Source organism: Microcaecilia unicolor, chromosome 5 (assembly GCF_901765095.1).
Source record: "Microcaecilia unicolor chromosome 5, aMicUni1.1, whole genome shotgun sequence".
In the NCBI taxonomy this organism is placed as follows: domain Eukaryota; kingdom Metazoa; phylum Chordata; class Amphibia; order Gymnophiona; family Siphonopidae; genus Microcaecilia; species Microcaecilia unicolor.
Genome location: NC_044035.1, coordinates 203282178 through 203305710, shown reverse-complemented (window position 1 = coordinate 203305710; position 23533 = coordinate 203282178). Strand labels below are relative to the sequence as shown.

At 45.4% G+C, this 23533-nt stretch overlaps 1 protein-coding gene across 4 annotated transcripts in view; it reads right to left on the bottom strand.

The window, feature by feature from the left end:
• The window catches only part of C5H16orf70 (chromosome 5 C16orf70 homolog), a 1028424-nt gene that overhangs the window by 862828 nt on the left and 142063 nt on the right, over positions 1 to 23533 (bottom strand). For all 4 annotated transcript variants that reach the window (XM_030203715.1, XM_030203714.1, XM_030203713.1 and 1 more), the window contains one exon: positions 11375 to 11418. In XM_030203715.1, coding sequence (XP_030059575.1) covers positions 11375 to 11418 — 44 coding nt within the window. The remainder of the gene's footprint in view (positions 1 to 11374; positions 11419 to 23533) is intronic.

Sequence of the window (23533 nt, the reverse complement as noted above, 5' to 3'; positions counted from 1 at the left end):
ACCTTCCCCCCAGTCCAGGAGGAAGGCATCCGATGCCAGTCTGCCGTGGGCCTGAAGCCTGGAACAGAACTGAGGGACCTTGTGGTTGGCTCGAGATGCGAAGAGATCTACCAAGGGGGTGCCCCACGCTTGGAAGATCTGTCGCACCACTCGGGAGTTGAGCGACCACTCGTGAGGTTTAATGATCCTGCTCAACCTGTTGGCCAGACTGTTGTTTACGCCTGCCAGGTATGTGGCTTGGAGCACCCATGCCGTGACGGCGAGCCCAGAGCCACATGCTGACGGCTTCCTGACACAGGGGGCGAGATCCGGTGCCCCCCTGCTTGTTGATGTAATACATGGCAACCTGGTTGTCTGTCTGAATTTGGAGAATTTGGTGGGACAGCCGATCTCTGAAAGCCTTCAGAGAGTTCCAGACCGCTCGTAACTCCAGAAGATTGATCTGCAGATCGCGTTCCTGGAGGGACCAGCTTCCTTGGGTGTGAAGCCCATCGACATGAGCTCCCCACCCCAGGAGAGACGCATCCGTAGTCAGCACTTTTTGTGGCTGAGGAATTTGGAAAGGACGTCCCAGAGTCAAATTGGACCAAATCGTCCACCAATACAGGGATTTGAGAAAACTCGTGGACAGGTGGATCACGTCTTCTAGATCCCCAGCAGCCTGAAACCACTGGGAAGCTAGGGTCCATTGAGCAGTTCTCAAGTGAAGGCGGGCCATGGGAGTCACATGAATTGTGGAGGCCATGTGGCCCAGCAATCTCAACATCTGCCGAGCTATGATCTGCTGGGACGCTCGCACCCGCGAGACGAGGGACAACAAGTTGTTGGCTCTCGCCTGTGGGAGATAGGCACGAGCCGTCCGAGAATCCAGCAGAGCTCCTATGAATTCGAGTCTCTGCACTGGGAGAAGATGGGACTTTGGATAATTTATCACAAACCCCAATAGCTCCAGGAGGCGAATAGTCATCTGCATGGACTGTCGAGCTCCTGCCTCTGATGTGTTCTTCACCAGCCAATCGTCGAGATAAGGGAACACATGCACTCCCAGTCTGCGAAGTGCCGCTGCTACCACAGCCAAGCACTTCGTGAACACTCTGGGCGCAGAGGCGAGCCCAAAGGGTAGCACACAGTACTGGAAGTGACGTGTGCCCAGCTGAAATCGCAGATACTGTCTGTGAGCTGGCAGTATCGGGATGTGCGTGTAGGCGTCCTTCAAGTCCAGAGAGCATAGCCAATCGTTTTCCTGAATCATGGGGAGAAGGGTGCCCAGGGAAAGCATCCTGAACTTTTCTTTGACCAGATACTTGTTCAGGGCCCTTAGGTCTAGGATGGGACGCATCCCCCCTGTTTTCTTTTCCACAAGGAAGTACTTGGAATAGAATCCCAGCCCTTCCTGCCCGGATGGCATGGGCTCGACCGCATTGGCGCTGAGAAGGGCGGAGAGTTCCTCTGCAAGTACCTGCTTGTGTTGGAAGCTGTAAGACTGAGCTCCCGGTGGACAATTTGGAGGTTTTGAGGCCAAATTGAGGGTGTATCCTTGCCAGACTATTTGGAGAACCCACTGATCGGAGGTTATGAGAGGCCACCTTTGGTGAAAAACTTTCAACCTCCCTCCGACCAGCAGGTCGCCCGGCACTGACACTTGGATGTCGTCTATGCTCTGCTGGAGCCAGTCAAAAGCTCATCCCTTGCTTTTGTTAGGGAGCTGCAGGGGCCTGCCTGAGCGCACGCTGCTGACGAGAGCCAGCGCGCTGGGGCTTAGCCTGGGCCGCAGGCTGTCGAGAAGGAGGATTGTACCTACGCTTACCAGAAGAGTAGGGAACAGTCTTCCTTCCCCCCAAAAATCGTCTACCTGTAGAGGTAGACGCTGAAGGCTGCCGGCGGGAGAACTTGTCGAAAGCGGTGTCCCGCTGGTGGAGCTGCTCTACCACCTGTTCGACTTTCTTTCCAAAAATATTATCCGCACGGCAAGGCGAGTCCGCAATCCGCTGCTGGATCCTATTCTCCAGGTCGGAGGCACGCAGCCATGAAAGTCTGCGCATCACCACACCTTGAGCAGCGGCCCTGGATGCAACATCAAAGGTGTCATACACCCCTCTGGCCAGGAATTTTCTGCACGCCTTCAGCTGCCTGACCACCTCCTGAAATGGCTTGGCTTGCTCAGGAGGGAGCTTGTCCACCAAGCCCGCCAACTGCCACACATTGTTCCCATGTGTATGCTCGTGTAGAGCTGGTAAGACTGTATTTTGGCCACGAGCATAGAAGAATGGTAGGCCTTCCTCCCAAAGGAGTCTAAGGTTCTAGAGTCCTTGCCCGGGGGCGCCGAAGCATGCTCCCTAGAACTCTTAGCCTTCTTCAGGGCCAAATCCACAACTCCAGAGTCGTGAGGCAACTGAGTGCGCATCACCTCTGGGTCCCCATGGATCAGGTACTGGGACTCGATCTTCTTGGGAATGTGGGGATTACTTAATGGCTTGGTCCAGTTCGCCAGCAATGTCTTTTTGAGGACATAATGCATGGGTACTGTGGACGCTTCCTTAGGTGGAGAAGGATAGTCCAGGAGCTCAAACATTTCAGCCCTGGGCTCGTCCTCCACAACCACCGGGAAGGGGATGGCCGTAGACATCTCCCGGACAAAGGCCGCAAAAGACAGACTCTCGGGAGGAGAAAGCTGCCTTTCAGGGGAGGGAGTGGGATCAGAAGGTAGGCCATCAGACTCCTTATCAGAGAAATATCTGATGTCCTCCTCCTCCTCCCACGAGGCCTCACCATCGGTATCAGACACAAGTTCACGGACCTGTGTCTGAAGCCGTGCCCGGCTCGACTCCGTGGAACCACGGCCACGGTGGGAGCGTCAAGAGATAGACTCCCTCGCCCGCACCGGCGAAGCTCCCTCCGCCAACGTCGTCGGGGAGCCTTCCTGGGAGGCGACCGCAGTCGGTACCGCAAGCGGCACCAATGTCGGAGACCTCACCCCGAGCAAGGGGCCAGCCGGCGCCTCACTCGACGGTACCGGTGGCGCAAGCACCCCCGGTACCGGAGGGGAAGGGCGCAACAGCTCTCCCAGGATCTCTGGGAGGACGGCCCGGAGACTCTCGTGCAGAGCGGCTGTGGAGAAAGACGTGGAAGCCGATGCAGGTGTCGATGTCAGAGTCTGTTCCGGGCGTGGAGGCTGTTCCGGGCTGTCCATAGTGGAGCGCATCGACACCTCTTGAACAGAGGGTGAGCGGTCCTCTCGGTGCCGATGCCTACTGGGTGCCGACTCCCTCGGCGACCCAGAGCTCTCGGTGCCGATACGGGAAGGGGACCGGTGTCGATGCTTCCTCGACTTCTTGGAACGAAGCATGTCACCGGAGCTTCCCGGCACCGATGAGGAGGACGTAGAATCCAACCGTCGCTTCCTCGGGGCCGAGGCCGAAGAAGGTCGGTCTCGGGGAGGCTGTACCGCAGGAGCCCTCAGGGTAGGGGGAGACCCACCCGAAGGCTCACCACCACCAGCAGGGAAATGGACAGCCCTCACCTGCACTCCAGTCGAAGCACCACCGTCCGACGACATCAGCAGAAGTGGAGGTCCCGGTACCACCGACGCAGCCTTCCGATGTCTCAGCCCCGATGCAGAGGGTCAATGCCTCGATGCACTCGATGCAGTCGCGGCCGAGGACGGAGGTCTAGACGCTGTCGACGTCGATGTACTCGATACTCCCGGTGCCGATGCCGACGAAGAGCCCGAGAACAAAACATTCCACTGGGCCAATCTCGCTACCTGAGTCCGCTTTTGTAAAAGGGAACACAGACTACAGGCCTGCGGGCGGTGCCCAGCCCCCAGACACTGAAGACACGGCGCGTGCCTGTCAGTGAGCGAGATTACCCGGGCGCACTGGGTGCACTTCTTGAAGCCGCTGGGAAACTTCGATGACATGGACGGAAAAATCACGCCGGCGAGATCAAAACTCTTGATTGCGTAAGGCACCAAAAAGAGGGGGAGAAAAAATTTGACCCCAGGCCTCAAAAGGGCCTACCCCGAAGACGAAAAGAAACTTACCGGGGCAAAAACTGGAAATAGAGGAAAGGGAAAAAGACCAAAAAGGTCTTCTTCCGAAATCCTTTTTTTTTTTTTTTTTGCGAAAAGTCAAAAGAGACGCGCGAGGTCAACTTAAGGGGCGTGAACGGCATAACACGACCGTACCGAGCACGAACAAAAGAAGACTGGCTGGCATGAGCCGGTTTCGGGCGGGAAGACGGCCGCGCATGCGCGGTGCGCATCGGCGCGCGAGGGCTAGCAAAGGTTTTTGCTAGTGAAGATTCCGATTGGAGGGGCTGCCGTGGACGTCACCCATCAGTGAGAACAAGCAGCCTGCTTGTCCTCGGAGAACGCTTTGTCATCAATAAAATGTTGAAAACTAAAAAGTCTTTCCCACTAGAGGTATCGGAGGATATGCATACAGAAGGCCTGTCCCCAAATGAAGAAGGAATGCATCTGATGCTAGTCTGTCGTGGGCCTGAAGCCTGGAACATAACTGAGGGACCTTGTGATTGATCTCAGTGGCAAAAAGATCCACTGAGGGGGTGCCCCATGCTCAGAAGATCTTGCGGGGTATGCCCATATTTAGAGACCACTAGTGAGGTTGCATTATCATGCTCAGTATGTCGGCCAGGTCGTTGTTTACGCTCGCCAGATAAGTGGCTTGGAGAAACATGCTATGTTGGCGAGCCCAATGAAACATCTGGATGGCTTCCTGACACAGAGGGTGAGATCTGGTGCCCCCCTGCTTGCTGGTGTAATACATGGGAACCTGAATGTCTGTTTGAATGAGAATAATTTGATGGGACAGCCGACTTCTGAAAGCCTTTCGAGTGTTCCAGATCACTCTGAGCTCCAGAAGATTGATCTGAAGATTTGTTTCCTGGAGGGAGCAAGCTCCTTGGGTGTGAAGCCCATCTACGTGAGCTCCTCAACCATCGTCAGAACATTTTGCAGCTGAGGAATTTGGAATAGAAGTCCCAAGATCAAATTGGACCAAATTGTCCACCACTGAAGAGAGCGCTAAAGCTCCAGGGACACTTGGATGACATCTTCTAGACTTCCTGTGGCTAGATACCACTGAGAAGCCAGGGTCCATTGAGCAGATCTCATGTGTAGCCGTGTCATGTGTGTAACATATACTGTAGAAGCCAGGTGGTCCAATAATCTCAACATCTGCTGAGCTGTGACCTGCTGTGATGTCTGAACCTTGGATGCTAGCGAAAGAAGATTGTCTGCAAGTGCCTCCGGGAGGTAATCTCAGACAGTACTTGTATCGAGCAGGGCTCCTATGTACTACAATTGTTGAACAGGATGGAGATGGGACTTGGGGTAGTTGATCACGAACCCCAGTAGTTTCAGTACCCAAATAGTCAGTCACACGGACTCCCGAGCACCATCCTCGGAGGTGGCTCTTCACCAGTCAATCAATCGAGATAAGGAAACACATGAACTCCCAAGTCTGCTTAGTGATGCTGTAACTAACCCTAGACACTTGGTAAATACCCTGGGAGCTGACTTGAGGCCAAAAGGCAACACACGGTACCGAAAGTGATGTGTTCCCAGCCGAAACCAAAGAAGGGTGCCCAGGGAAGCCACCCTGAACTTTTCTCGGACTAAGAATCTGTTCAGCGCCCTTAGGTGTAGGATGGGACGCACTCCCCCCCCCCCCCCTCATTTTTTTCTGCACAAGGAAGTACCTGGAATAGAATTCCTATCCTTCTTCCCCTGGTGGAACGGGTTCAACTGCATGGGCCTGTAGAAGGGCAGAGAATGAGCTCCCGGTAGACAATTTGGAGGTTTGGAAAGCAAATTGAATGTGCATCCAAGCCAGACTATTTGAAGAACCCACCAGTCGGAGGTTATTAGAGGCCACCTTTGGTGAAAAAAAAATCAAAATCCCCCCTACCAGTCGTCCGGGGTGGACACTTTTACTGACTATGCTCTGCTGGAGCCAGTCAAAAGCTTGTCCCTTGCTTTTGCTGGGGAGCAGCAGGGGCTTTGGGCACACGCTGATGACGAGAATGAGTGCACTGGGGCTGAGCCTGAGCAGGCTGGTGAGCCAGACCGTACCTACGCCTGGAATAGGAATAAGGGGCACTCTGCAACCTACCAAAATACCTCCTGGATGAGGTGGCAGTTACAGAAGACGACTGGTGGGAGAAAGAAGACATAGCATCAGTGTGCTTCTTCATTTGGTCCGTAACCTCCTCGACCTTCTCTCCATAAAGATTAAACCCCTGACAAGGGGCATCCGCCATTCTCTGCTGGACAGAATGGTCCAGGTCAGAAACACGCAGCCATGAGAGCCTGCGCATTGCTATATCTTGGGCAGAGATACTGAATGCCACGTCAAAAGTGTCGTAAGTGCTCCTGGCGAGTAACTTGCAACACGCCTTCTGCTGCTTGACCAAATGGCGAAATGGCTCGGCCTGCTCCGGAGGGAGTGCATCGACCAAATCTACTACTATACTACTACTATTTAGCATTTCTATAGCGCTACAAGGCATACGCAGCGCTGCACAAACATAGAAGAAAGACAGTCCCTGCTCAAAGAGCTTACAATCTAATAACAGCTGCCGCACTGAGTTCTGTAAGTAAACACTCGTGAAGAGCTGGTATGACTGAATACGGGAGATGAGCATAGAGGCTTGATACATTTTCTTCCCAAAAGAGTCCAGGGTTCTAGCTTCTCTGCCTGGGGGAGCAGAGCATAGTCCCTAGTACTCCTCGTTTTTATGAGGGCGGCATCCGTCACCATGGAGTCATGGGGTAACTGAGACCTTACCAACCCAGGTTCCCCATGGATCCGATACTGGGTGTCAATTTTCTTGGGGACCACAGGGACAGAGGGGACACCCTGTTCCTAATGAGGACTGCCTTAAGTAACTCATAGAGAGGAGACGTCACTGCCTCCTTAGCAGGGGAGGTGTAGTCCACAACCTCGAGCATCTTGACCATGGGCTCATCCCTCCACTTCTATAGGGAATGGAATGGCCTCAGCCATTTCCCGTACAAAAGAAGCGAATGAGAGGCTCTCAGGTGGACAGGAGGGCTCAGAAGGGATCCCATAGGACTCATCTGAGGAAATGAACCTGGGATCCTCTTCTGATTCCCATGAGTGCTCCTCTTCGGTATCATATAGCAGTTCCCTCAGGGATGTCCGAGACCGAGCCCGTTTCGACGTCGAGAATCCATGCCTTCGAGAACGGTGTTGAGGAGGCATCTCCCTTCTCAACTCCGGCGAAGCTTCCTCCACAAACATTGCAGGGGTACCGGCCTGGGTGCTGTCGACACCAGAACCACAAGTGGCGCCGCCAGCCACACCGCAGGCTGAGGGCCAGGCGAGGCCGCAGCAGAAGGCATGGAAGGTGCAAGCACCTCCGATTCTGACACACATCGCTGCATTAGACCTTCCAGAAGCTCATGGAGCAAGGCCCGGATGCCGGTTGGAGCACCGCTGAGGCCAGTGCTGGAGCAGGACCTCAGCTGCTAGGAGACGCTTGCATTGGCACTTCCTGGATGGAGGGGGAGCGGTCCTCCTAGCGTCAACGCTTTTCAGGTGCCAAATCGCTCAGCACTCCAGAGCTAGCGGCACTGAGTGTCGACGGAGATTCATGACAGCGCTTCTTGGCCTTCACCCGATGCATGTCACCCATGCTCTTCAGTGCCGACGTCAAATCTTCATGTCGCCTTGGGGTCGGGTCTGATGATGGATGGTCCCAGGGGCCTGCATAGCAGGAGGCCTCGAGACAGGTGGAAACCCACTCGATGCATCACATCGCTCCCAGTGTCTCGGGGTCTCGTAGCAGCCATCCCTACCATGACTCCCGATGCCGGTGCACCACTCAATGTCAATGCTGACACCTCCGACCTCGATGCCAATGCCAACGTCAAAGAACCGGACCTGGCCCCACAAATCTTCTTAGGTTGGGCCTCTCGGGACATTTTTTTTATACAAAGACAAAGGACACAATTGGCAGGGCACTGTAGACACCAAGAATGTGTGTCTTTTCCCGAGTTCAAACCGGGTACAGCGTTTGAAGCCACTGGGAGTCTTCAATGACATGGAAGGAAAAATGGCTTCGGCAAAATTAAAAGTTGAGATGGTGCCTAAAAAAGGGGAAAGAAGGCACAAAAAGGAGACCCAACCAAGTAGGCCTAAAACCAGCTCGCGCCGAAAAAGAACAGAAACTTAAACGTGGACCAAGAAACTAAGGATTATAAGGGACTTTTTTTTTTTTTTTTTTTAAACAAATAAAATAAAATAAAGGAAGTGGGTAGCAAAAAACCACTGAAAAGCACAAAAATAGCTCTCTCCCGAAAGTGAGGAACAAGAGAAAAAAGCTGCCGCTCCTCACGTGGAGAAAACAAACTGAAAGATGCAGCCACGCTGCAGGCAGGAAGGCACTTGCACATGCACGTTGGAGCACTCCTCGCACTCCAGAAAGCTCTCGTTCTTTTTTTGTTGGCATTTTGCCGACCCAGGCGATGCAGGGTGCATCTACCCACTTGTGAGAATGGTAAGCCTGCTTGTCCTCGGAGAAAATAGTGATTAAAAAACAATGAAATCACAGAAAATGCCTTACCAAGTTGGTGCCATTCTCTGTGATTTCATTGTTTTTTAAAATTGTAATGCTGGTAGAGTGTTTTAGTGGATATAGTTTAGTTTCTTAATTGAATTTCTTAATTAACTTTTATTCATTTAACATCTGATGGTTTGTATAAGGATTGTTTATTTATTTATTTATTTATTTATCTATCTATCTAAATGTGACCATCTGAACTTTTTACTGATTAGTTCTTATGTTATTTATTGTAGTATTGTATGTCCCTGATGCAGCCAGTATTCTAGCTGAAACATGGCCATGTCGGGCATTTAAGAGCATATCCTGCATTTTCTTCAGCAAGGTCTCCTATGTATTCCAACTGTTGAACTGGAAGCAGGTGGGACTATGGGCGGATAATGAACCCTAATAACTCCAATACCCAAAAAGTTCTCTGCACTGATTCTTGAGCATCTTCCTTTGAGGAGAAGGCAGTACCGGGCTGTCTGGAGACCGGCGCATCAACACCTCTTGTACAGAGGGTAAGTGGTCCTTCCGTCGTCGACGCTGGCTCTTCGTTTTCATGCTCCCTCTGCCCCGGAACAGGAAGTAACCTGTTCCGGGGCAAAGGGAGCATGAAAACGAAGAGCCGACAGGCGCACAGCACCACCCCCCCCCCAGCGGCGTGCACCCAGGGCGGACCGCCCCCACCCCCTTGGTACGCCAACCAACATGTGAGAACAAGCAGCCTGCTTGTCCTCGGAGAAAGTTCCTCATAAAAGGTTCAGAAATTAAACCAAGTGGGCTAAAATCAGGAAGCAAAGTGCTGAACTGGATTGGAAACTAGCTGACTGACAGAGGGTGGTGATAAATGGGATCTGGTCAAAGAAAATAAAGGTGAGTAGTGGTGTGCCAACGCTGGGGACAATTCTATTCAATATATTTGTAAACAACATTGCTGAATGGATAGAAGGAAAAGTTTGTCTTTTTGTAGATGACAAAGATTTGCAACAGAGTGGACAACCCAGAGGGAGTGAAAAATAAGCAAAGTGATCTACAAAAACTGAGAATGGTCTAATGTTTGGCAGTTAAAATTCAATATCAGTAAATACTTTTTCACAGAGGGTGGTGGATGGAGATGGTGAAGACAAATGGTGACATAATTCAAAAATGCATGGGATGAAATCAAAACAAAACTTAAATTAACTCATGATAGACAGGAATGGTGAAAAAGTTGGGAAACAAGGCCAGTACTTGGTAGACATCTATGGTTTGTGTCATCAAAATAGTAAAAATAGGTCAGAGTGAACTGGCATGGGTTTCAATGACAACTCCAGTAGTTGGGAACTACTTCTATGGTCTGTTTCCAAAATAGCAAAAATACATATCAGGATCAAGTATCCGTGTTCTATATCACATTTATATCATATGTTACATATGTGGGTGTTATGTATCTCTATGAGGGAGAGGAAGACATTTTAAGGTTGACATTATAGAGTAAAATGTTGTTAATTAGCAAGATGGTTGGACTGTTGGTTTAGTCGTTATAATGAATGTGACTATGCTGAGGCTATAATAATAAAAACACTCTTCAGACTACTGGTAAGGTAGTGTGATACTGCAGCATCATGTAGAACTGCCTAGGTAAATTGCTAACTGCCCTGGTTGTTATGCCATTGTTCAATCATGAAGGAGTGTAAACTGCACAAAGTGGTGAGTACGGCTCTAGCTGCCTTGGTTAGGCAGGTCTTTATCCACTATCATTTACTGTGTAACCTGTTCTACCCCTCTTATGTTTCATAAATCTCTATCTTATCTCTTCTCAGCCTCACCAGAACACCACAAATACTCAAAGTGCAGTTGCATCATAAAATGATACAGAGGCACTGCAGTACTATCCAATTTATTCACTGTCCTTTCTGAACAATTTTTAACATTCTATTTGCTTTTCTAGGCCACCACCACACACTGGAAATACTTCCCCACGATGACCCCAAGATCCTTTTCCTTAAAGTGACTCCTAACACGGAACCTGGCCTCCGGTATAGTCTTATATTTTAAGCCATCTGGTGACAAGGAAATACATTCAAGTACAGTAGGTAATATGACTTCAGCTACCAAAGAAAAAGTGTAAATTAAAACCTAAATAAATAATAAACATGCAGTGCAAACAACTGACAGTAGCAAGGAGTGAAGAGCACGGCGTCTCTCTACATTTCTAACAGGATTTTTTTCTCTTCTTTTTTTTTCCACTTTACTATATCCAGGTAAAAGGTAAATATGGACAATACTCAACTCTTCCGATGTACGTTTCCCCAATGTGGCCATGCCACATGAACTTTATGTTACCACATCACCTTGTATTTGTTTACACCGGAGTCTGTAACGCCTCTCCGGTACTGTGTAAGCCATATTGAGCCTACAAATAGGTGGGAAAATGTGGGATACAAATGTAATAAATAAAATATCTATACCTCAAAACATTTCACCATGCAGCAGCTTTTTTTTGTCTTATTTTACTTTCTCTCACTTCTTTCTGTTTAATTTTTTTCTTTTGTCTGGCTATTTTTTCATTTTTCTTCTTTTTTTTTTTGTCTTTTTCTGGAGTTTTATCTGAGGAAGCCTATGACACACATCCCACTTCTCCTTTGAAGACTGACCTACCTAATCCCCAGTGAGCAAGAGCCATTAATGTGACCCGTTCTTAAAACACAAAAGTTTATCTCCCCTACAATCTGCTGTAATCCAATGAAGGTGAAAGGCACTTGGCATATACTGTATTAAACTGAAAAATAAATGAACTTACCAATATTTTAACTTTACTTTAGTCAAGTCATAAACTTCGATCACCTGAAACAGTAAGAAAGTAAAAATGTAATAGAAAGTAAAATGTAAAAGATTCAGCTACAACATAAATAAAAGTCCAGAAAACTTTGTGAAGAAATGTGACTGTCTCTGGGAAAACATGACTAAAGTCACCAGAAACAGCCTCTCCAAAAGTACTTAATAATTTAACAGAGTTCATTTTTATTACACAGGTGGTTAGAAAATTGTAGATTAGATAAACTAAGAGTGGAACGCATTGCCTCAATTTTGATTTAGACCCATGACATGAAAACTGGCCACTCTCAACATTCTGGATCCACACCTTTAGTCATGTTTTCCCAAAGACAGTCATGAATGGTACTCAGTGGAAAGTTATACATTAGAGACGTGCACAGGGCAATCATTTTTAGTTCTCTTGGCTTTTTGTACACTTTTTAATTTCTTCCATATACTCGTTTTAATAAGAAAACAAATAAATACGTACTAAAACATTTCAATGTGCATTAAAGAATTTAGGGCCCCGTTTACAAAGGTGCACTAGCATTTTTAGCACGCACTAACCGTGTAGCTGCCTATAGGAATATTAAAGGTATCTACACAGTTAGCACATGCTAATATTTAGCGTAGCTAAAAATGCTAGCGTGCCTTTGTAAGTAGGGTCATCAGTGAGCAATAAATAGAATTAAGGCGCACTGACAAATTGATTAAACAAATACACATCCCTACTAAAAACAGATTTACTTTTAATCAAAATAGACTACCGTATGATGTTTCTCATTTCTGCCATCTAAATTTTAGAGATTAACATCAGGACAAGATAAGAAGCTGTGCACCTTTAGACTGGTCAAATGATTTCAACCACAACTGCATAATGACACCTAAGAATCTTAGGATTAGTTCTTTAATAAGTATTCCTATTTCCAGAGGTAAATGGTCTAATGACGCTCCAGTCTCTAATTTACTATCAATAGCGTTAGTAAACTGTCGATCACTTAAATGCAAGTATAACTATGTTTTAGATATTATTGATTTTCATCACCTTGATATATTTGCATTTACAGAGACTTGGCTTCTTCCTGGAGAGGAATCCTATTTATTCCAAAGTCTTCCAACAGGCTATTCAGTGAGTTATATGTCTCGGGTAGGCAAGCGAGGAGGGGGTTTAGCAACTATTTACAAATCTAATCTTAAAGTAACTGAGATTACTGAACATGGCCTCCTTATTCAGAACTTTTGTTATTAAACACAAATAAGGGAAACAATATTTTTACTGTGCTCCTTCTAATAATAGTATAGATTGGGATAATATTTATCAAACTATAGCAGATGCTAATGTGAAGCTCCCTAACCTTTTGTTGTGGGGAGATTTTAACATAAACGTAGATAACACTGATTATCGAGCAAAAAGATTTCTTAAATGTTTAGAGGATATTGATTTCACGCAACATGTAAATATACCTACTCATACTGCTGGTCATACCATACTGTTGGTCATACTCTTGACTTAGTTATGACTAATAGATCAGGAAAACTACAATGTTCTAATATTAATATTATGCCAGTTTCATGGTCAGATCACTTTTTACTCTGTTTTAAATTAGTACTTCCTCAATCCGTAGATAGAACAATTGTACCCTATTCTCGATCTAGGGGTTTAAAGAAAATAGATCCAATGACACTACCTTCTTTGGCTAGTAAATTTTGAAATAACTTTGATGATTTATCACTAGAAGAGCAGATATCTACTGGATGTCATTGCCCCCAACAAAATAATTAAACAGAGAATAAAATCTTCTCAGCCATGGTATCATGGCTGACTAAAACTATGTAGACAACAAGTGTGTAGTGCAGAGCGTATATGGAGGAAAAATAAATCAACTGAACTGAGAAATGTTTGTAAATAATGTCAGCAATACTATGTATCGCAGATAAAATTAGCTAAGATCTCGTATTTTTCAAAACAAATACAAGCTGCATCAAATTCATCCAAACAATTATTTTTTTTATAATGAATCAATTGACAAGTAAACCCAAAATGGCTATTGAAGATTGTTTCATAGAGTCCGAACTATTGGCCAAATTGTTTTTCATCTAAAATACACTCATTAAGAGCCAATTTGACCAAGTCAGTAGTACCAGAGATGGCATGTACTATATCATTGTCAGAACAGTGGACTACATTTGAGATTCCATCCTTAACTTCTCTTTTAATAACCATCTCACAATTTTCATTAACCTACAATCCACTAGATCCAATACCATCATCTTGGTTGAAAACTCCTTCTTTAGAAGTGCAAAGTTATCTTCACTCAATCAACCAATATGGTTCTCCAAGCAAGTGGCTGAGAAAATAAAGGCTAAAGAGTTGGCGTTCCAGAAATACACAAAAACTAAAGAAAAGGAACACGAGGAGGAATACAGGATGAAACTGAAAGAAGCCAAGAGAGAGATACGTCTGGCGAAAGCGCAAGCGGAAGAACAAATGGCTAGAAATGTAAGAAGGGGTGACAAAAATTTATTCAGGTATATAAGTGAAAGGAGAATGACTAAAAAGGAAATTGTGAGACTAAAAGATACTGCGAACCACTATGTGGATAATGATGAAGAAAAAGCAAATTTGCTAAATAGGTACTTTTGTTCTGTTTTCACAGAAGAAAATCCTGGAGAAGGACCGCGATGGACTGCAAAAAGTACAAATGAGATTGAAGTGGATAGAGCACCGTTCACGGAAGAGAGTGTGTATGAACAGCTTGAAAACTAAAGGTGGATAAAGCTATGGGACCGGATGGGATCCACCCCAGGATATTGAGGGAGCTCAGAGAGGTTCTGGCGGGTCCTCTTAAAGATTTGTTTAACATATCCTTGCAGACGGGAGAGGTTCCGAGGGATTGGAGAACAGCGGAGGTGGTCCCTCTTCACAAGAGTGGTGATAGGGAAGAAGCTGGAAACTACAGGCCGGTAAGCCTCACTTCGGTTATTGGAAAAGTAATGGAAGCGGTGCTGAAGGAAAGGATAGTGAATTTCCTGGAAGCCAATAAGTTGCAAGATCCGAGACAACATGGTTTTACCAAAGGGAAATCGTGCCAAACAAATCTCATCGAGTTCTTTGATTGGGTGACAGGAGAGTTGAATCAGGGACGAGCTATGGACGTAATCTACTTAGATTTCAGCAAAGCTTTTGACACGGTTCCCCACAGGAGGCTCTTAAATAAACTGGATGGGCTGAAGATAGGACCCAAAGTGGTGAACTGGATTAGGAACTGGTTGACGGACAGAAGCCAGAGGGTGGTGGTGAATGGAATTCGCTCGGAGGAGGGAAAGGTGAGTAGTGGTGTGCCTCAGGGATCGGTGCTGGGACCGATTCTGTTCAATATATTTCTTAGTGACATTGCCGAAGGGTTAGAAGGTAAAGTTTGCCTATTTGCGGATGATACTAAGATCTGTAACAGAGTGAACACCCGGGAGGGAATGGAAAACATGAAAAAGGATCTGAGGAAGCTAGAAGAATGGTCTAAGGTTTGGCAATTAAAATTCAATGCGAAGAAATGCAAAGCGATGCACTTAGGGAATAGAAATCCTCAGGAGACGTATGTGTTAGGCGGGGAGAGTCTGATAGGAACGGACAGGGAGAGGGATCTTGGGGTGATAGTATCTGAGGATCTGAAGGCGACGAAACAGTGTGACAAGGCGGTGGCCATAGCTAGAAGGTTGTTAGGCTGTATAGAGAGAGGTGTGACCAGCAGAAGAAAGGAGGTGTTGATGCCCCTGTATAAGTCGTTAGTGAGGCCCCACCTAGAGTATTGTGTTCAGTTTTGGAGGCCGTACCTTGCGAAGGATGTAAAAAGAATTGAAGCGGTGCAAAGAAAAGCTATGAGAATGGTAAGGGATTTGCGTTACAAGATGTATGAGGAGAGACTTGATGACCTGAACATGTATACTCTGGAAGAAAGGAGAAACAGGGGTGATATGATACAGACGTTCAAATATTTGAAAAGTATTAATCCGCAAACGAACCTTTTCCGGAGGTGCGAAGGCGGTAGAACGAGAGGACATGAAATGAGATTGAAGGGGGGCAGACTCAAGAAAAATGTCAGGAAGTATTTTTTCACGGAGAGAGTAGTGGATGCTTGGAATGCCCTCCCGCCGGAGGTGGTGGAAATGAAAACGGTAACAGAATTCAAACACGCGTGGGATAAACATAAAGGAATCCTGTTCAGAAGGAATGGATCCTAAGCAGCTTAGCCGAGATTGGGTGGCAGAGCCGGTGGCGGGGACGGGGATAGTGCTGGACAGACTTATACGGTCTGTGCCCTGAAGAGGACAGGTACAAATCAAAGTAGGGTATACACAAAAAGTAGCACATATGAGTTTATCTTGTTGGGCAGACTGGATGGACCATGCAGGTCTTTTTCTGCCGTCATTTACTATGTTACTATATTATGAAAAACCTCATAGAGGGACTAGTCCCTCAAGTTCTTAGAGGCTTTGGTAAAGCCTATATCAAAGAAACCTACATTAGATCCCCAGTCTCTGGGAAATTATCGTCCAGTTTCCAATCTACCATGTATATCTAAAATATTGGAAACGGTTGTGTTTAAGCAACTGCAATCTTATGTCGAGATGAAGAACTTATTACACCCCAGATAATCAGGTTTTATAAAAGGTTACAGCACAGAAATGGTTTTAACATCATTTTTAAGTGAAATTCATTCAAGATTAGAGCAAGGATATATTGCATTAGTTGTTTCACTTGATCTGTCCGCAGCTTTCGATCTGATAGATCATACTTTATTATTACAACGGCTAAAGGAATTTGGGATTTCAGGTACAATTTATAACTGGTTCGCCTCTTACCTTACAACTGTTCGTTCAAAGTTACTCAAAATCAATCTACTTCAAATTCATATTTTAGTATTTGTGGGGTACTACAAGGATCGGTTTTGTCTCCTATGTTGTTCAATTTATATGTTAGTCCACTTTCATTGCTTATCCAGTCTTAAGGTATTAGTTTTTACTCATATGTGGACGACTTCCTCCTTATTTCTGAAGGCAATAAACATTGATCTAACGCCGATTCAAAACTGTCTTGAGAAATGGGTCGATTGGCTAGCGAAGCATAAACTAGTACTAAATCCAGAAAAAAATGATAACATCATGGATAACGGGCCCCGGACCTACTCCATCTCTAATACCTATTTTGTTTGGTAAACAAATACCTACGGTACAGTCATTCAGATACCTAGGTATTATTATTGATTCCTCCCTATCCTTTAGTGAGCAAATATCCGATGTGATAAAAAATCTTTTTATCAACTAGGTAAATTACGCTCGATTAGAAACTCCATAGATAAATCTTCTTTGCATACACTAACTTACGCCTATATTTTATCACGTTTAGATAGTGTATGCGGGTCTTTCAAAACTTAATCTAAAACGATTACAGATGATACAAAATACAGCAGCTCGTATTATCTGTAGAGCTTCAAAATATGACAGGAGCACTCCATTGTTACATCAATTGCATTGGCTACCAATAGAAGCAAGGATAAAATTCAAAGTTTGGACACTGACACACAAAGCTTTTTATTTATCTAGTCCATCATATCTGTCTAACTTTACTATCCCTTATACACTAACTCGGACACTTCGGTCATTGACAGACAACAGACTTGTAATTCCATCTCCATCTAAAGCTAGATGGGAATCAACGTGAAAATCGGCATTTTTTCTTTTGGCTCCCTCACTTTGGAATTGTCTTCCTAAAGAACATAGGCTTGAAGATTCTTATACTCATTTTCGTAAAGCTTTAAAAACACATTTCTTTCGAGAGTCATTTGAAAAAAACGCTTAAAATAAAAATGAAGAAAAAATTTTTATTTTAGTTTTACTAATGTGCATGATTATAGCTCGTTGAAATCTGTATGTGTTGACTTTTGTAGCGCTTTTCTATCATAAATGGATTTCAGAGTATGTCTACTTACTGTTTTAATGTTATTTTATATTGTAAACCATTCTGATTTACCTTTGTAATAAGCGACAGTCTAGTAAATGAATAAACGATAAACTAGATAAACAATTCATTATTGTCATCAGGGCCGGTGTTAGGGTTTCTGGCGCCCTCCTGCAGCCTATTAGTCATGCCCCCTACCCATCCGGGAGCGGGATCACTATGGCTCCACCTCTACAGTAGCCACACCCCTTTTACCAGCCATGGCACATATAAACAAGCATCATTGAAAATATTACACCAGTATAGAAGAAAAATAACCTGTGGGGTTTTTTTTCATTATACATAATTTCTATAACCTGTTACAGCTCCCATATACCCAAAATGACACAAACCAAGATAGCATACAAACCAGGAATTAGGAGAACAGACTTGCCAAATCTGAAACAATATGTTACCAAAATCTCAGAACCTAACAAACAGATCCCTACTCAGACACTTGGCCTTGCAGTCACACATGCAAAACAGATATACCCCTCTTCAAATTCTTCAAAAAGTAACCTGAAATCCTAAGAAGCTAGACTCTGCATGCAGCACAGTACAAGAAAAACAGAAAAACACATTGCTATACATTGTAAAATAAGACAGCAGATGTAAATTCTCAAATTGCACATATTCCAAACACTAAAATGAAAATAAAATGATTTTTTTCTACCTTTGTCTGATGACTGTTTTTCTGATCATGTTGGTCCCAGTCTCTGATTCTGCTGCTCTCTATCTCTTCCCTTAACTCCATTTTCCACATTTCTATACTTTCCTCATTTCTTGACCTACATCCATAAGTACAAGCTGGGTCCTTCACAGGCTTGAGTGGATCCAGCTTCTACCTATTTTCTCCATCCATGTCAGTTTTTCTCCTCTTCCTTTTCCCTCATCTCCATCAGTATGCATCTCCTTCCTCTCTCCATATGAATCTCCTTCCTCTCTATTCCCTCTCCTCCATGTCCAGCATTTTTCCTCTAGACCCTCCATGTCCAGCATTTCTCCTCTCTCCCCTCCATTCATGTTCATCTCACTTCCTCTCTTCCGTCCCCTTCATCCATGTCTAGCATTTCTCCTCTCACACTTCCCCCTCCATCCATGTGAATCTCGTTCCTCTGTCTTCCCTCCCCTCCATCCATTTCCAGAATCTCTCCTCTCTCCCCTCCATGGACATCTCCTCCTCAGTCCTCTCCCCTTCATCCATGTCCAGCATTTCTCCTCTCATCCCTCCCCTCCATCCCTATGCATCTACTTCCTGTCTTTCCTTCCCACCATCTCTGTCCAACATTTCTACTCTGTTCTCTGCCCTCCACTCCATCCATGTCTAGCATTTCTCCTCTCCCCTCCTTTCCATGCACATATCCTTCCTGTCTTTCCTCCCCTCTATCCATGTCCAAAATGTCTCCTGCCCTCCCCTCCATCCATCCATGTCCAGCAACTCTCCTCACCCCTGCCCTCCCCTCCATCCAGCAACTCTCCTCTCTTCCCTTTTCTCCCATCCATACATGTCCAGCAACTCTCCTCTCTCCCCTGCCCTCCCATCCATATCAAGCAATTCTCCTCTCTCCCCTGCCCCCCTCCATCTATCCATCCATCCCCAGCAATACTCCTCTCTCTCCCCTGCCCTCCCCTCCTATCCATGTCCAGCGATTCTCCTTTGCCCCAATCATCCTCTCCCATCCATGTCCAGCGAATCTCTTCTGCCCTCCATCCCATTCATGTCCTCTAATTCTTATTCTACCCACCTTCCTGTCTCTGAAAAAAGGTTTGTTTGTAAATAAATACCTTGTTGTATCATATTACCCTCATCTCTTGTTTCCTCCAGGTCCTCAAGCCTCTCCTCATACGTCTTACGACATAAACCCCATACCATTTTGATCAGTCTTCTCTGAACCACTTCAAGTCTTCTTACATCCTTAGCAAGATACGGCCTCCAAAATTGAAAACAATACTCCAAGTGGGGCCTCACCAATGAGTTGTACAGGGGTATCTCCTTTCTCCTACTGGTTATACCCTTATCTATGCAGCCTAGCATCCTTCTGGCAGTGGCCACCACATTGTTTCTGAATTTGGAAATATCTGGATTCAAAGAGGGAATTCTGAAACCTCTCTTACACAAAACTAACAGCTTCATACAAGACACCACAGACTTTCTGAATAAATTGAAAAATATCACGCAATTACCACCAAACACCCTTCTGGTCACGATGGATATAGAATCACTAAACAGCAACATTCCACATGCGGATGGCATAGCTGCATGTGGGAGATTCCTAAAAACATCCACACTGGACCATCAATACTCACCAGAAACTACTACAAAATTAATCAAATTTATTTTAGTTCACAACTACTTCTGCTTCAACAATGATATCTATCTACAAATAATGGGCACTGCGATGGGCACCAGGACAGCACCCCAATATGCCAACCTTTTTATGGCTGAGCTGGAAGAGACATCTAAAATACTACCGGTACATCGATGACATTTTTATGATTTGGACGGAGGGTGAAGAAACTCTGAAACAATTTTACTATTCCTTTAATACATACCATCCTATCATCAGATTCAAAATTGACTACTCCCCAGAAGAAGTCAATTTTTTTGGACACCACGGTCTCAATCAGTGATGGCTGTATACAAACATCTATATACAAGAAACCCACAGACAGATGCAGCTACCTCCACAACTCCAGCTTCCATCCTTCACAAACAAAAAGATCCATCATTTACAGCCAAGACACAAGATACCACCGTATCTGCTCTGACCCAGGGGACAGAGACAGACACCTTAAAAGCCTGACTGCATCCTTCAAACAGAAAGGCTACAACCCCAAAATAATCTCCAGAAATATTGCCTCCTCCCTCAAAACACCCAGGGAAAATCTGCTACAGTACAAAGAAAAGAAAGCCACAGACAGAATCCCCCTTGTAGTTACATACAACCCAGAGCTGGAGAAACTGAGGAAAACAATAAGAGACCTACAGCCTCTACTCCAGGAGGATGAATTACTGAAAGAGATATTCCCATCCCCACCAGTGCTGGCCTTCCGACAGCCACCCAACTTAAAACACAAGCTAATCAGAAGTAAACTCCCAAAACAGACTGAAAAAGAAATGGGCACGTTTCCCTGTAACAGATCCAGCTGCAAGCTATGCCAAAACATTTCACAGGACCCCACAGTCATTCACAAAGGAAAAACATTCAACATAAAGGAATCTTTCACATGTTCATCTTCCAATGTGGTATATATCAGTGTAAAAAATGTAACGAAGAATGCTATTTTGGAGAAACAGGCCAGATGCTTAAGACAAGATTCAAATTACATAGACACAACATGAAGAAAGCTGGTGCCAGTCAGATTTCCACCCCTGTGGGCCAACACTTTACAGGAACAGGACACTGCACCAGTGATTTCACAGTAAGAATCATGAAGGGTAACTTTAAAACAATACAGGAACGTTAAGACCTTTGAAGTCAGAATGATTGAATATTTTGACACCCAACAGACAGGACTTAACAAGGATCTGGGTTTTCTAGCCCATTATACATAGTAACATAGTAGATGACGGCAGAAAAAGACGTGCATGGTCCATCCAGTCTGCCCAACAAGATAAACTCATATGTGCTACTTTTTGTGTATACCTTACCTTGATTTGTACCTGTCCTTTTCAGGGCACAGACCGTGTAAGTCTGTCCAGCACTATCCCCGCATCCCAATCACCAGTCCCGCCTCCCACCACCAGCTCTGGCACAGACCGTATAAGTCTGCCCAGCACTATCCCCGCCTCCCGCCACCGGCTCTGCCACCCAATCTTGGCTAACTTCCTTAGGATCCATTCCTTCTGAACAGGATTCCTTTATGTTTATCCCACGCATGCTTGAATTATGTTACTGTTTTCATTTCCACCACCTCCCGCGGGAAGGCATTCCAAGCATCCACTACTCTCTCCGTGAAAAAATACTTCCTGACATTTTTCTTGAGTCTGCCTCCCTTCAATCTCATTTCATGTCCTCTCGTTCTACCTCCTTCGCATCTCCGGAAAAGGTTCGTTTGCGGATTAATACTTTTCAAATATTTGAACGTCTGTATCATATCACTCCTGTTTCTCCTTTCTTCCAGAGTATACATGTTCAGGTCATCAAGTCACTCCTCATACGTAATGTAACGCAAATCCCATACCATTCTCATAGCTTTTCTTTGCACCGCTTCCATTCTATTTACATCCTTCGCAAGGTACGGCCTCCAAAACTGAACACAATACTCTAGATGGGGCCTCACCAACAACTTATACAGAGGCATCAACACCCTCTTTCTTCTGCTGGTCACACCTCTCTCTATACAGCCTAACAACCTTCTAGCTACGGCCACCGCCTTGTCACACTGTTTCGTCACCTTCAGATCCTCAAACACTATCACCCCAAGATCCCTCTCCCTGTCCGTTCCTATCAGACTCTCCCCGCCTAACACATACGTCTCCCGAGGATTTCTATTGCCTAAGTGCATCACTTTGCATTTCTTCGCATTGAATTTTAATTGCCAAACCTTAGACCATTCTTCTAGCTTCCTCAGATCCTTTTTCATGTTTTCCACTCCCTCCGGGGTGTCCACTCTGTTACATCTTAGTGTCATCCGCAAATAGACAAACTTTACCTTCTAACCCTTCAGCAATGTCACTCACAAATATATTGAACAGAATCAGTCCCAGCACCGATCCTTGAGGCACACCACTACTCACCTTTCCCTCCTCCGAGCGAATTCCATTCACCACCACCCTCTGGCTTCTGTCCGTCAACCAGTTCCTAATCCAGTTCACCACTTTGGGTCCTATCTTCAGCCCATCCAGTTTATTTAAGAGCCTCCTGTGGGGAACCATGTCAAAAGCTGTGCTGAAATCTAAATAGATTACGTCCATAGCTCGTCCCTGATTCAACTCTCCTGTCACCCAATCAAAGAATTCAATGAGATTCGTTTGGCACGATTTCCCTTTGGTAAAACCATGTTGTCTCGGATCTTGCAACTTATTGGCTTCCAGGAAATTCACTATCCTTTCCTTCAGCATCGCTTCCATTACTTTTCCAATAATCGAAGTGAGGCGTACCGGCCTGTAGTTTCCAGCTTCTTCCCTATCACCACTTTTCTGAAGAGGGACCACCTCCGCCGTTCTCCAATCCCTCAGAACCTCTCCCATCTGCAAGGATATATTAAACAAATCTTTAAGAGGACCCGCCAGAGCCTCTCTGATCTCCCTCAATATCCTGGGGTAGATCCCATCCGGTCCCATGGCTTTGTCCACCTTTAGCTTTTCAAGTTGTTCATACACACTCTTCCGTGAACGGTGCTCTATCCACTTCAATCTCATTTGTACTTTTTGCAGTCCATCGCGGTCCTTCTCCAGGATTTTCTTCAGTGAAAACAGAACAAAAGTATCTATTTAGCAAATTTGCTTTTTCTTCATCATTATCCACATAGCGGTTCGCAGTATCTTTTAGTCTCACAATTTCCTTTTTAGTCATTCTCCTTTCACTAATATACTTGAAAAAATTTTTGTCACCCCTTCTTACATTTCTAGCCATTTCTTCTTCCGCTTTCGCCAGACTTAACAAGGATCTGGGGTTCCTAGTCCATTGTAAACCATAAAGCTGTATTTCTCTCAACCCCTCACCTATCCACACCCATCCTGTTAGAATATCAATGATATGCTTTGATGTCCCCATGCATACCTCCTACCCACCCCCATCCTCCCACCCTGTCAGACTGTCATAGTAATGCTTGAATGTTTTCACTTATATACACTGTCAGCTAGCACATTTGCTTATTTCCGATCTGACGAAGAAGGGCAACCTTCGAAAGCTAATCAAGAAATGTATTAAGTTATGTCCAATAAAAAAGGTATCATCTTATTTTCTTTTCCATGTTTTATTTTGTTTGATTTCTATTGCACTAAATGAAAAATTGGATATAATAGGCATTACTGAGACCTGGTGGAAGGAGGATAACCAGTGGGACACTGTCATACCGGGGTACAAAGTATATCGTAGTGATAGGGTGGACCGGACTGGTGGAGGGGTAGCATTGTATATTAACGAGAGCCTGGACTCAGATAGATTACAAATTCAGCAGGACACAAATCACACCTTTGAATCA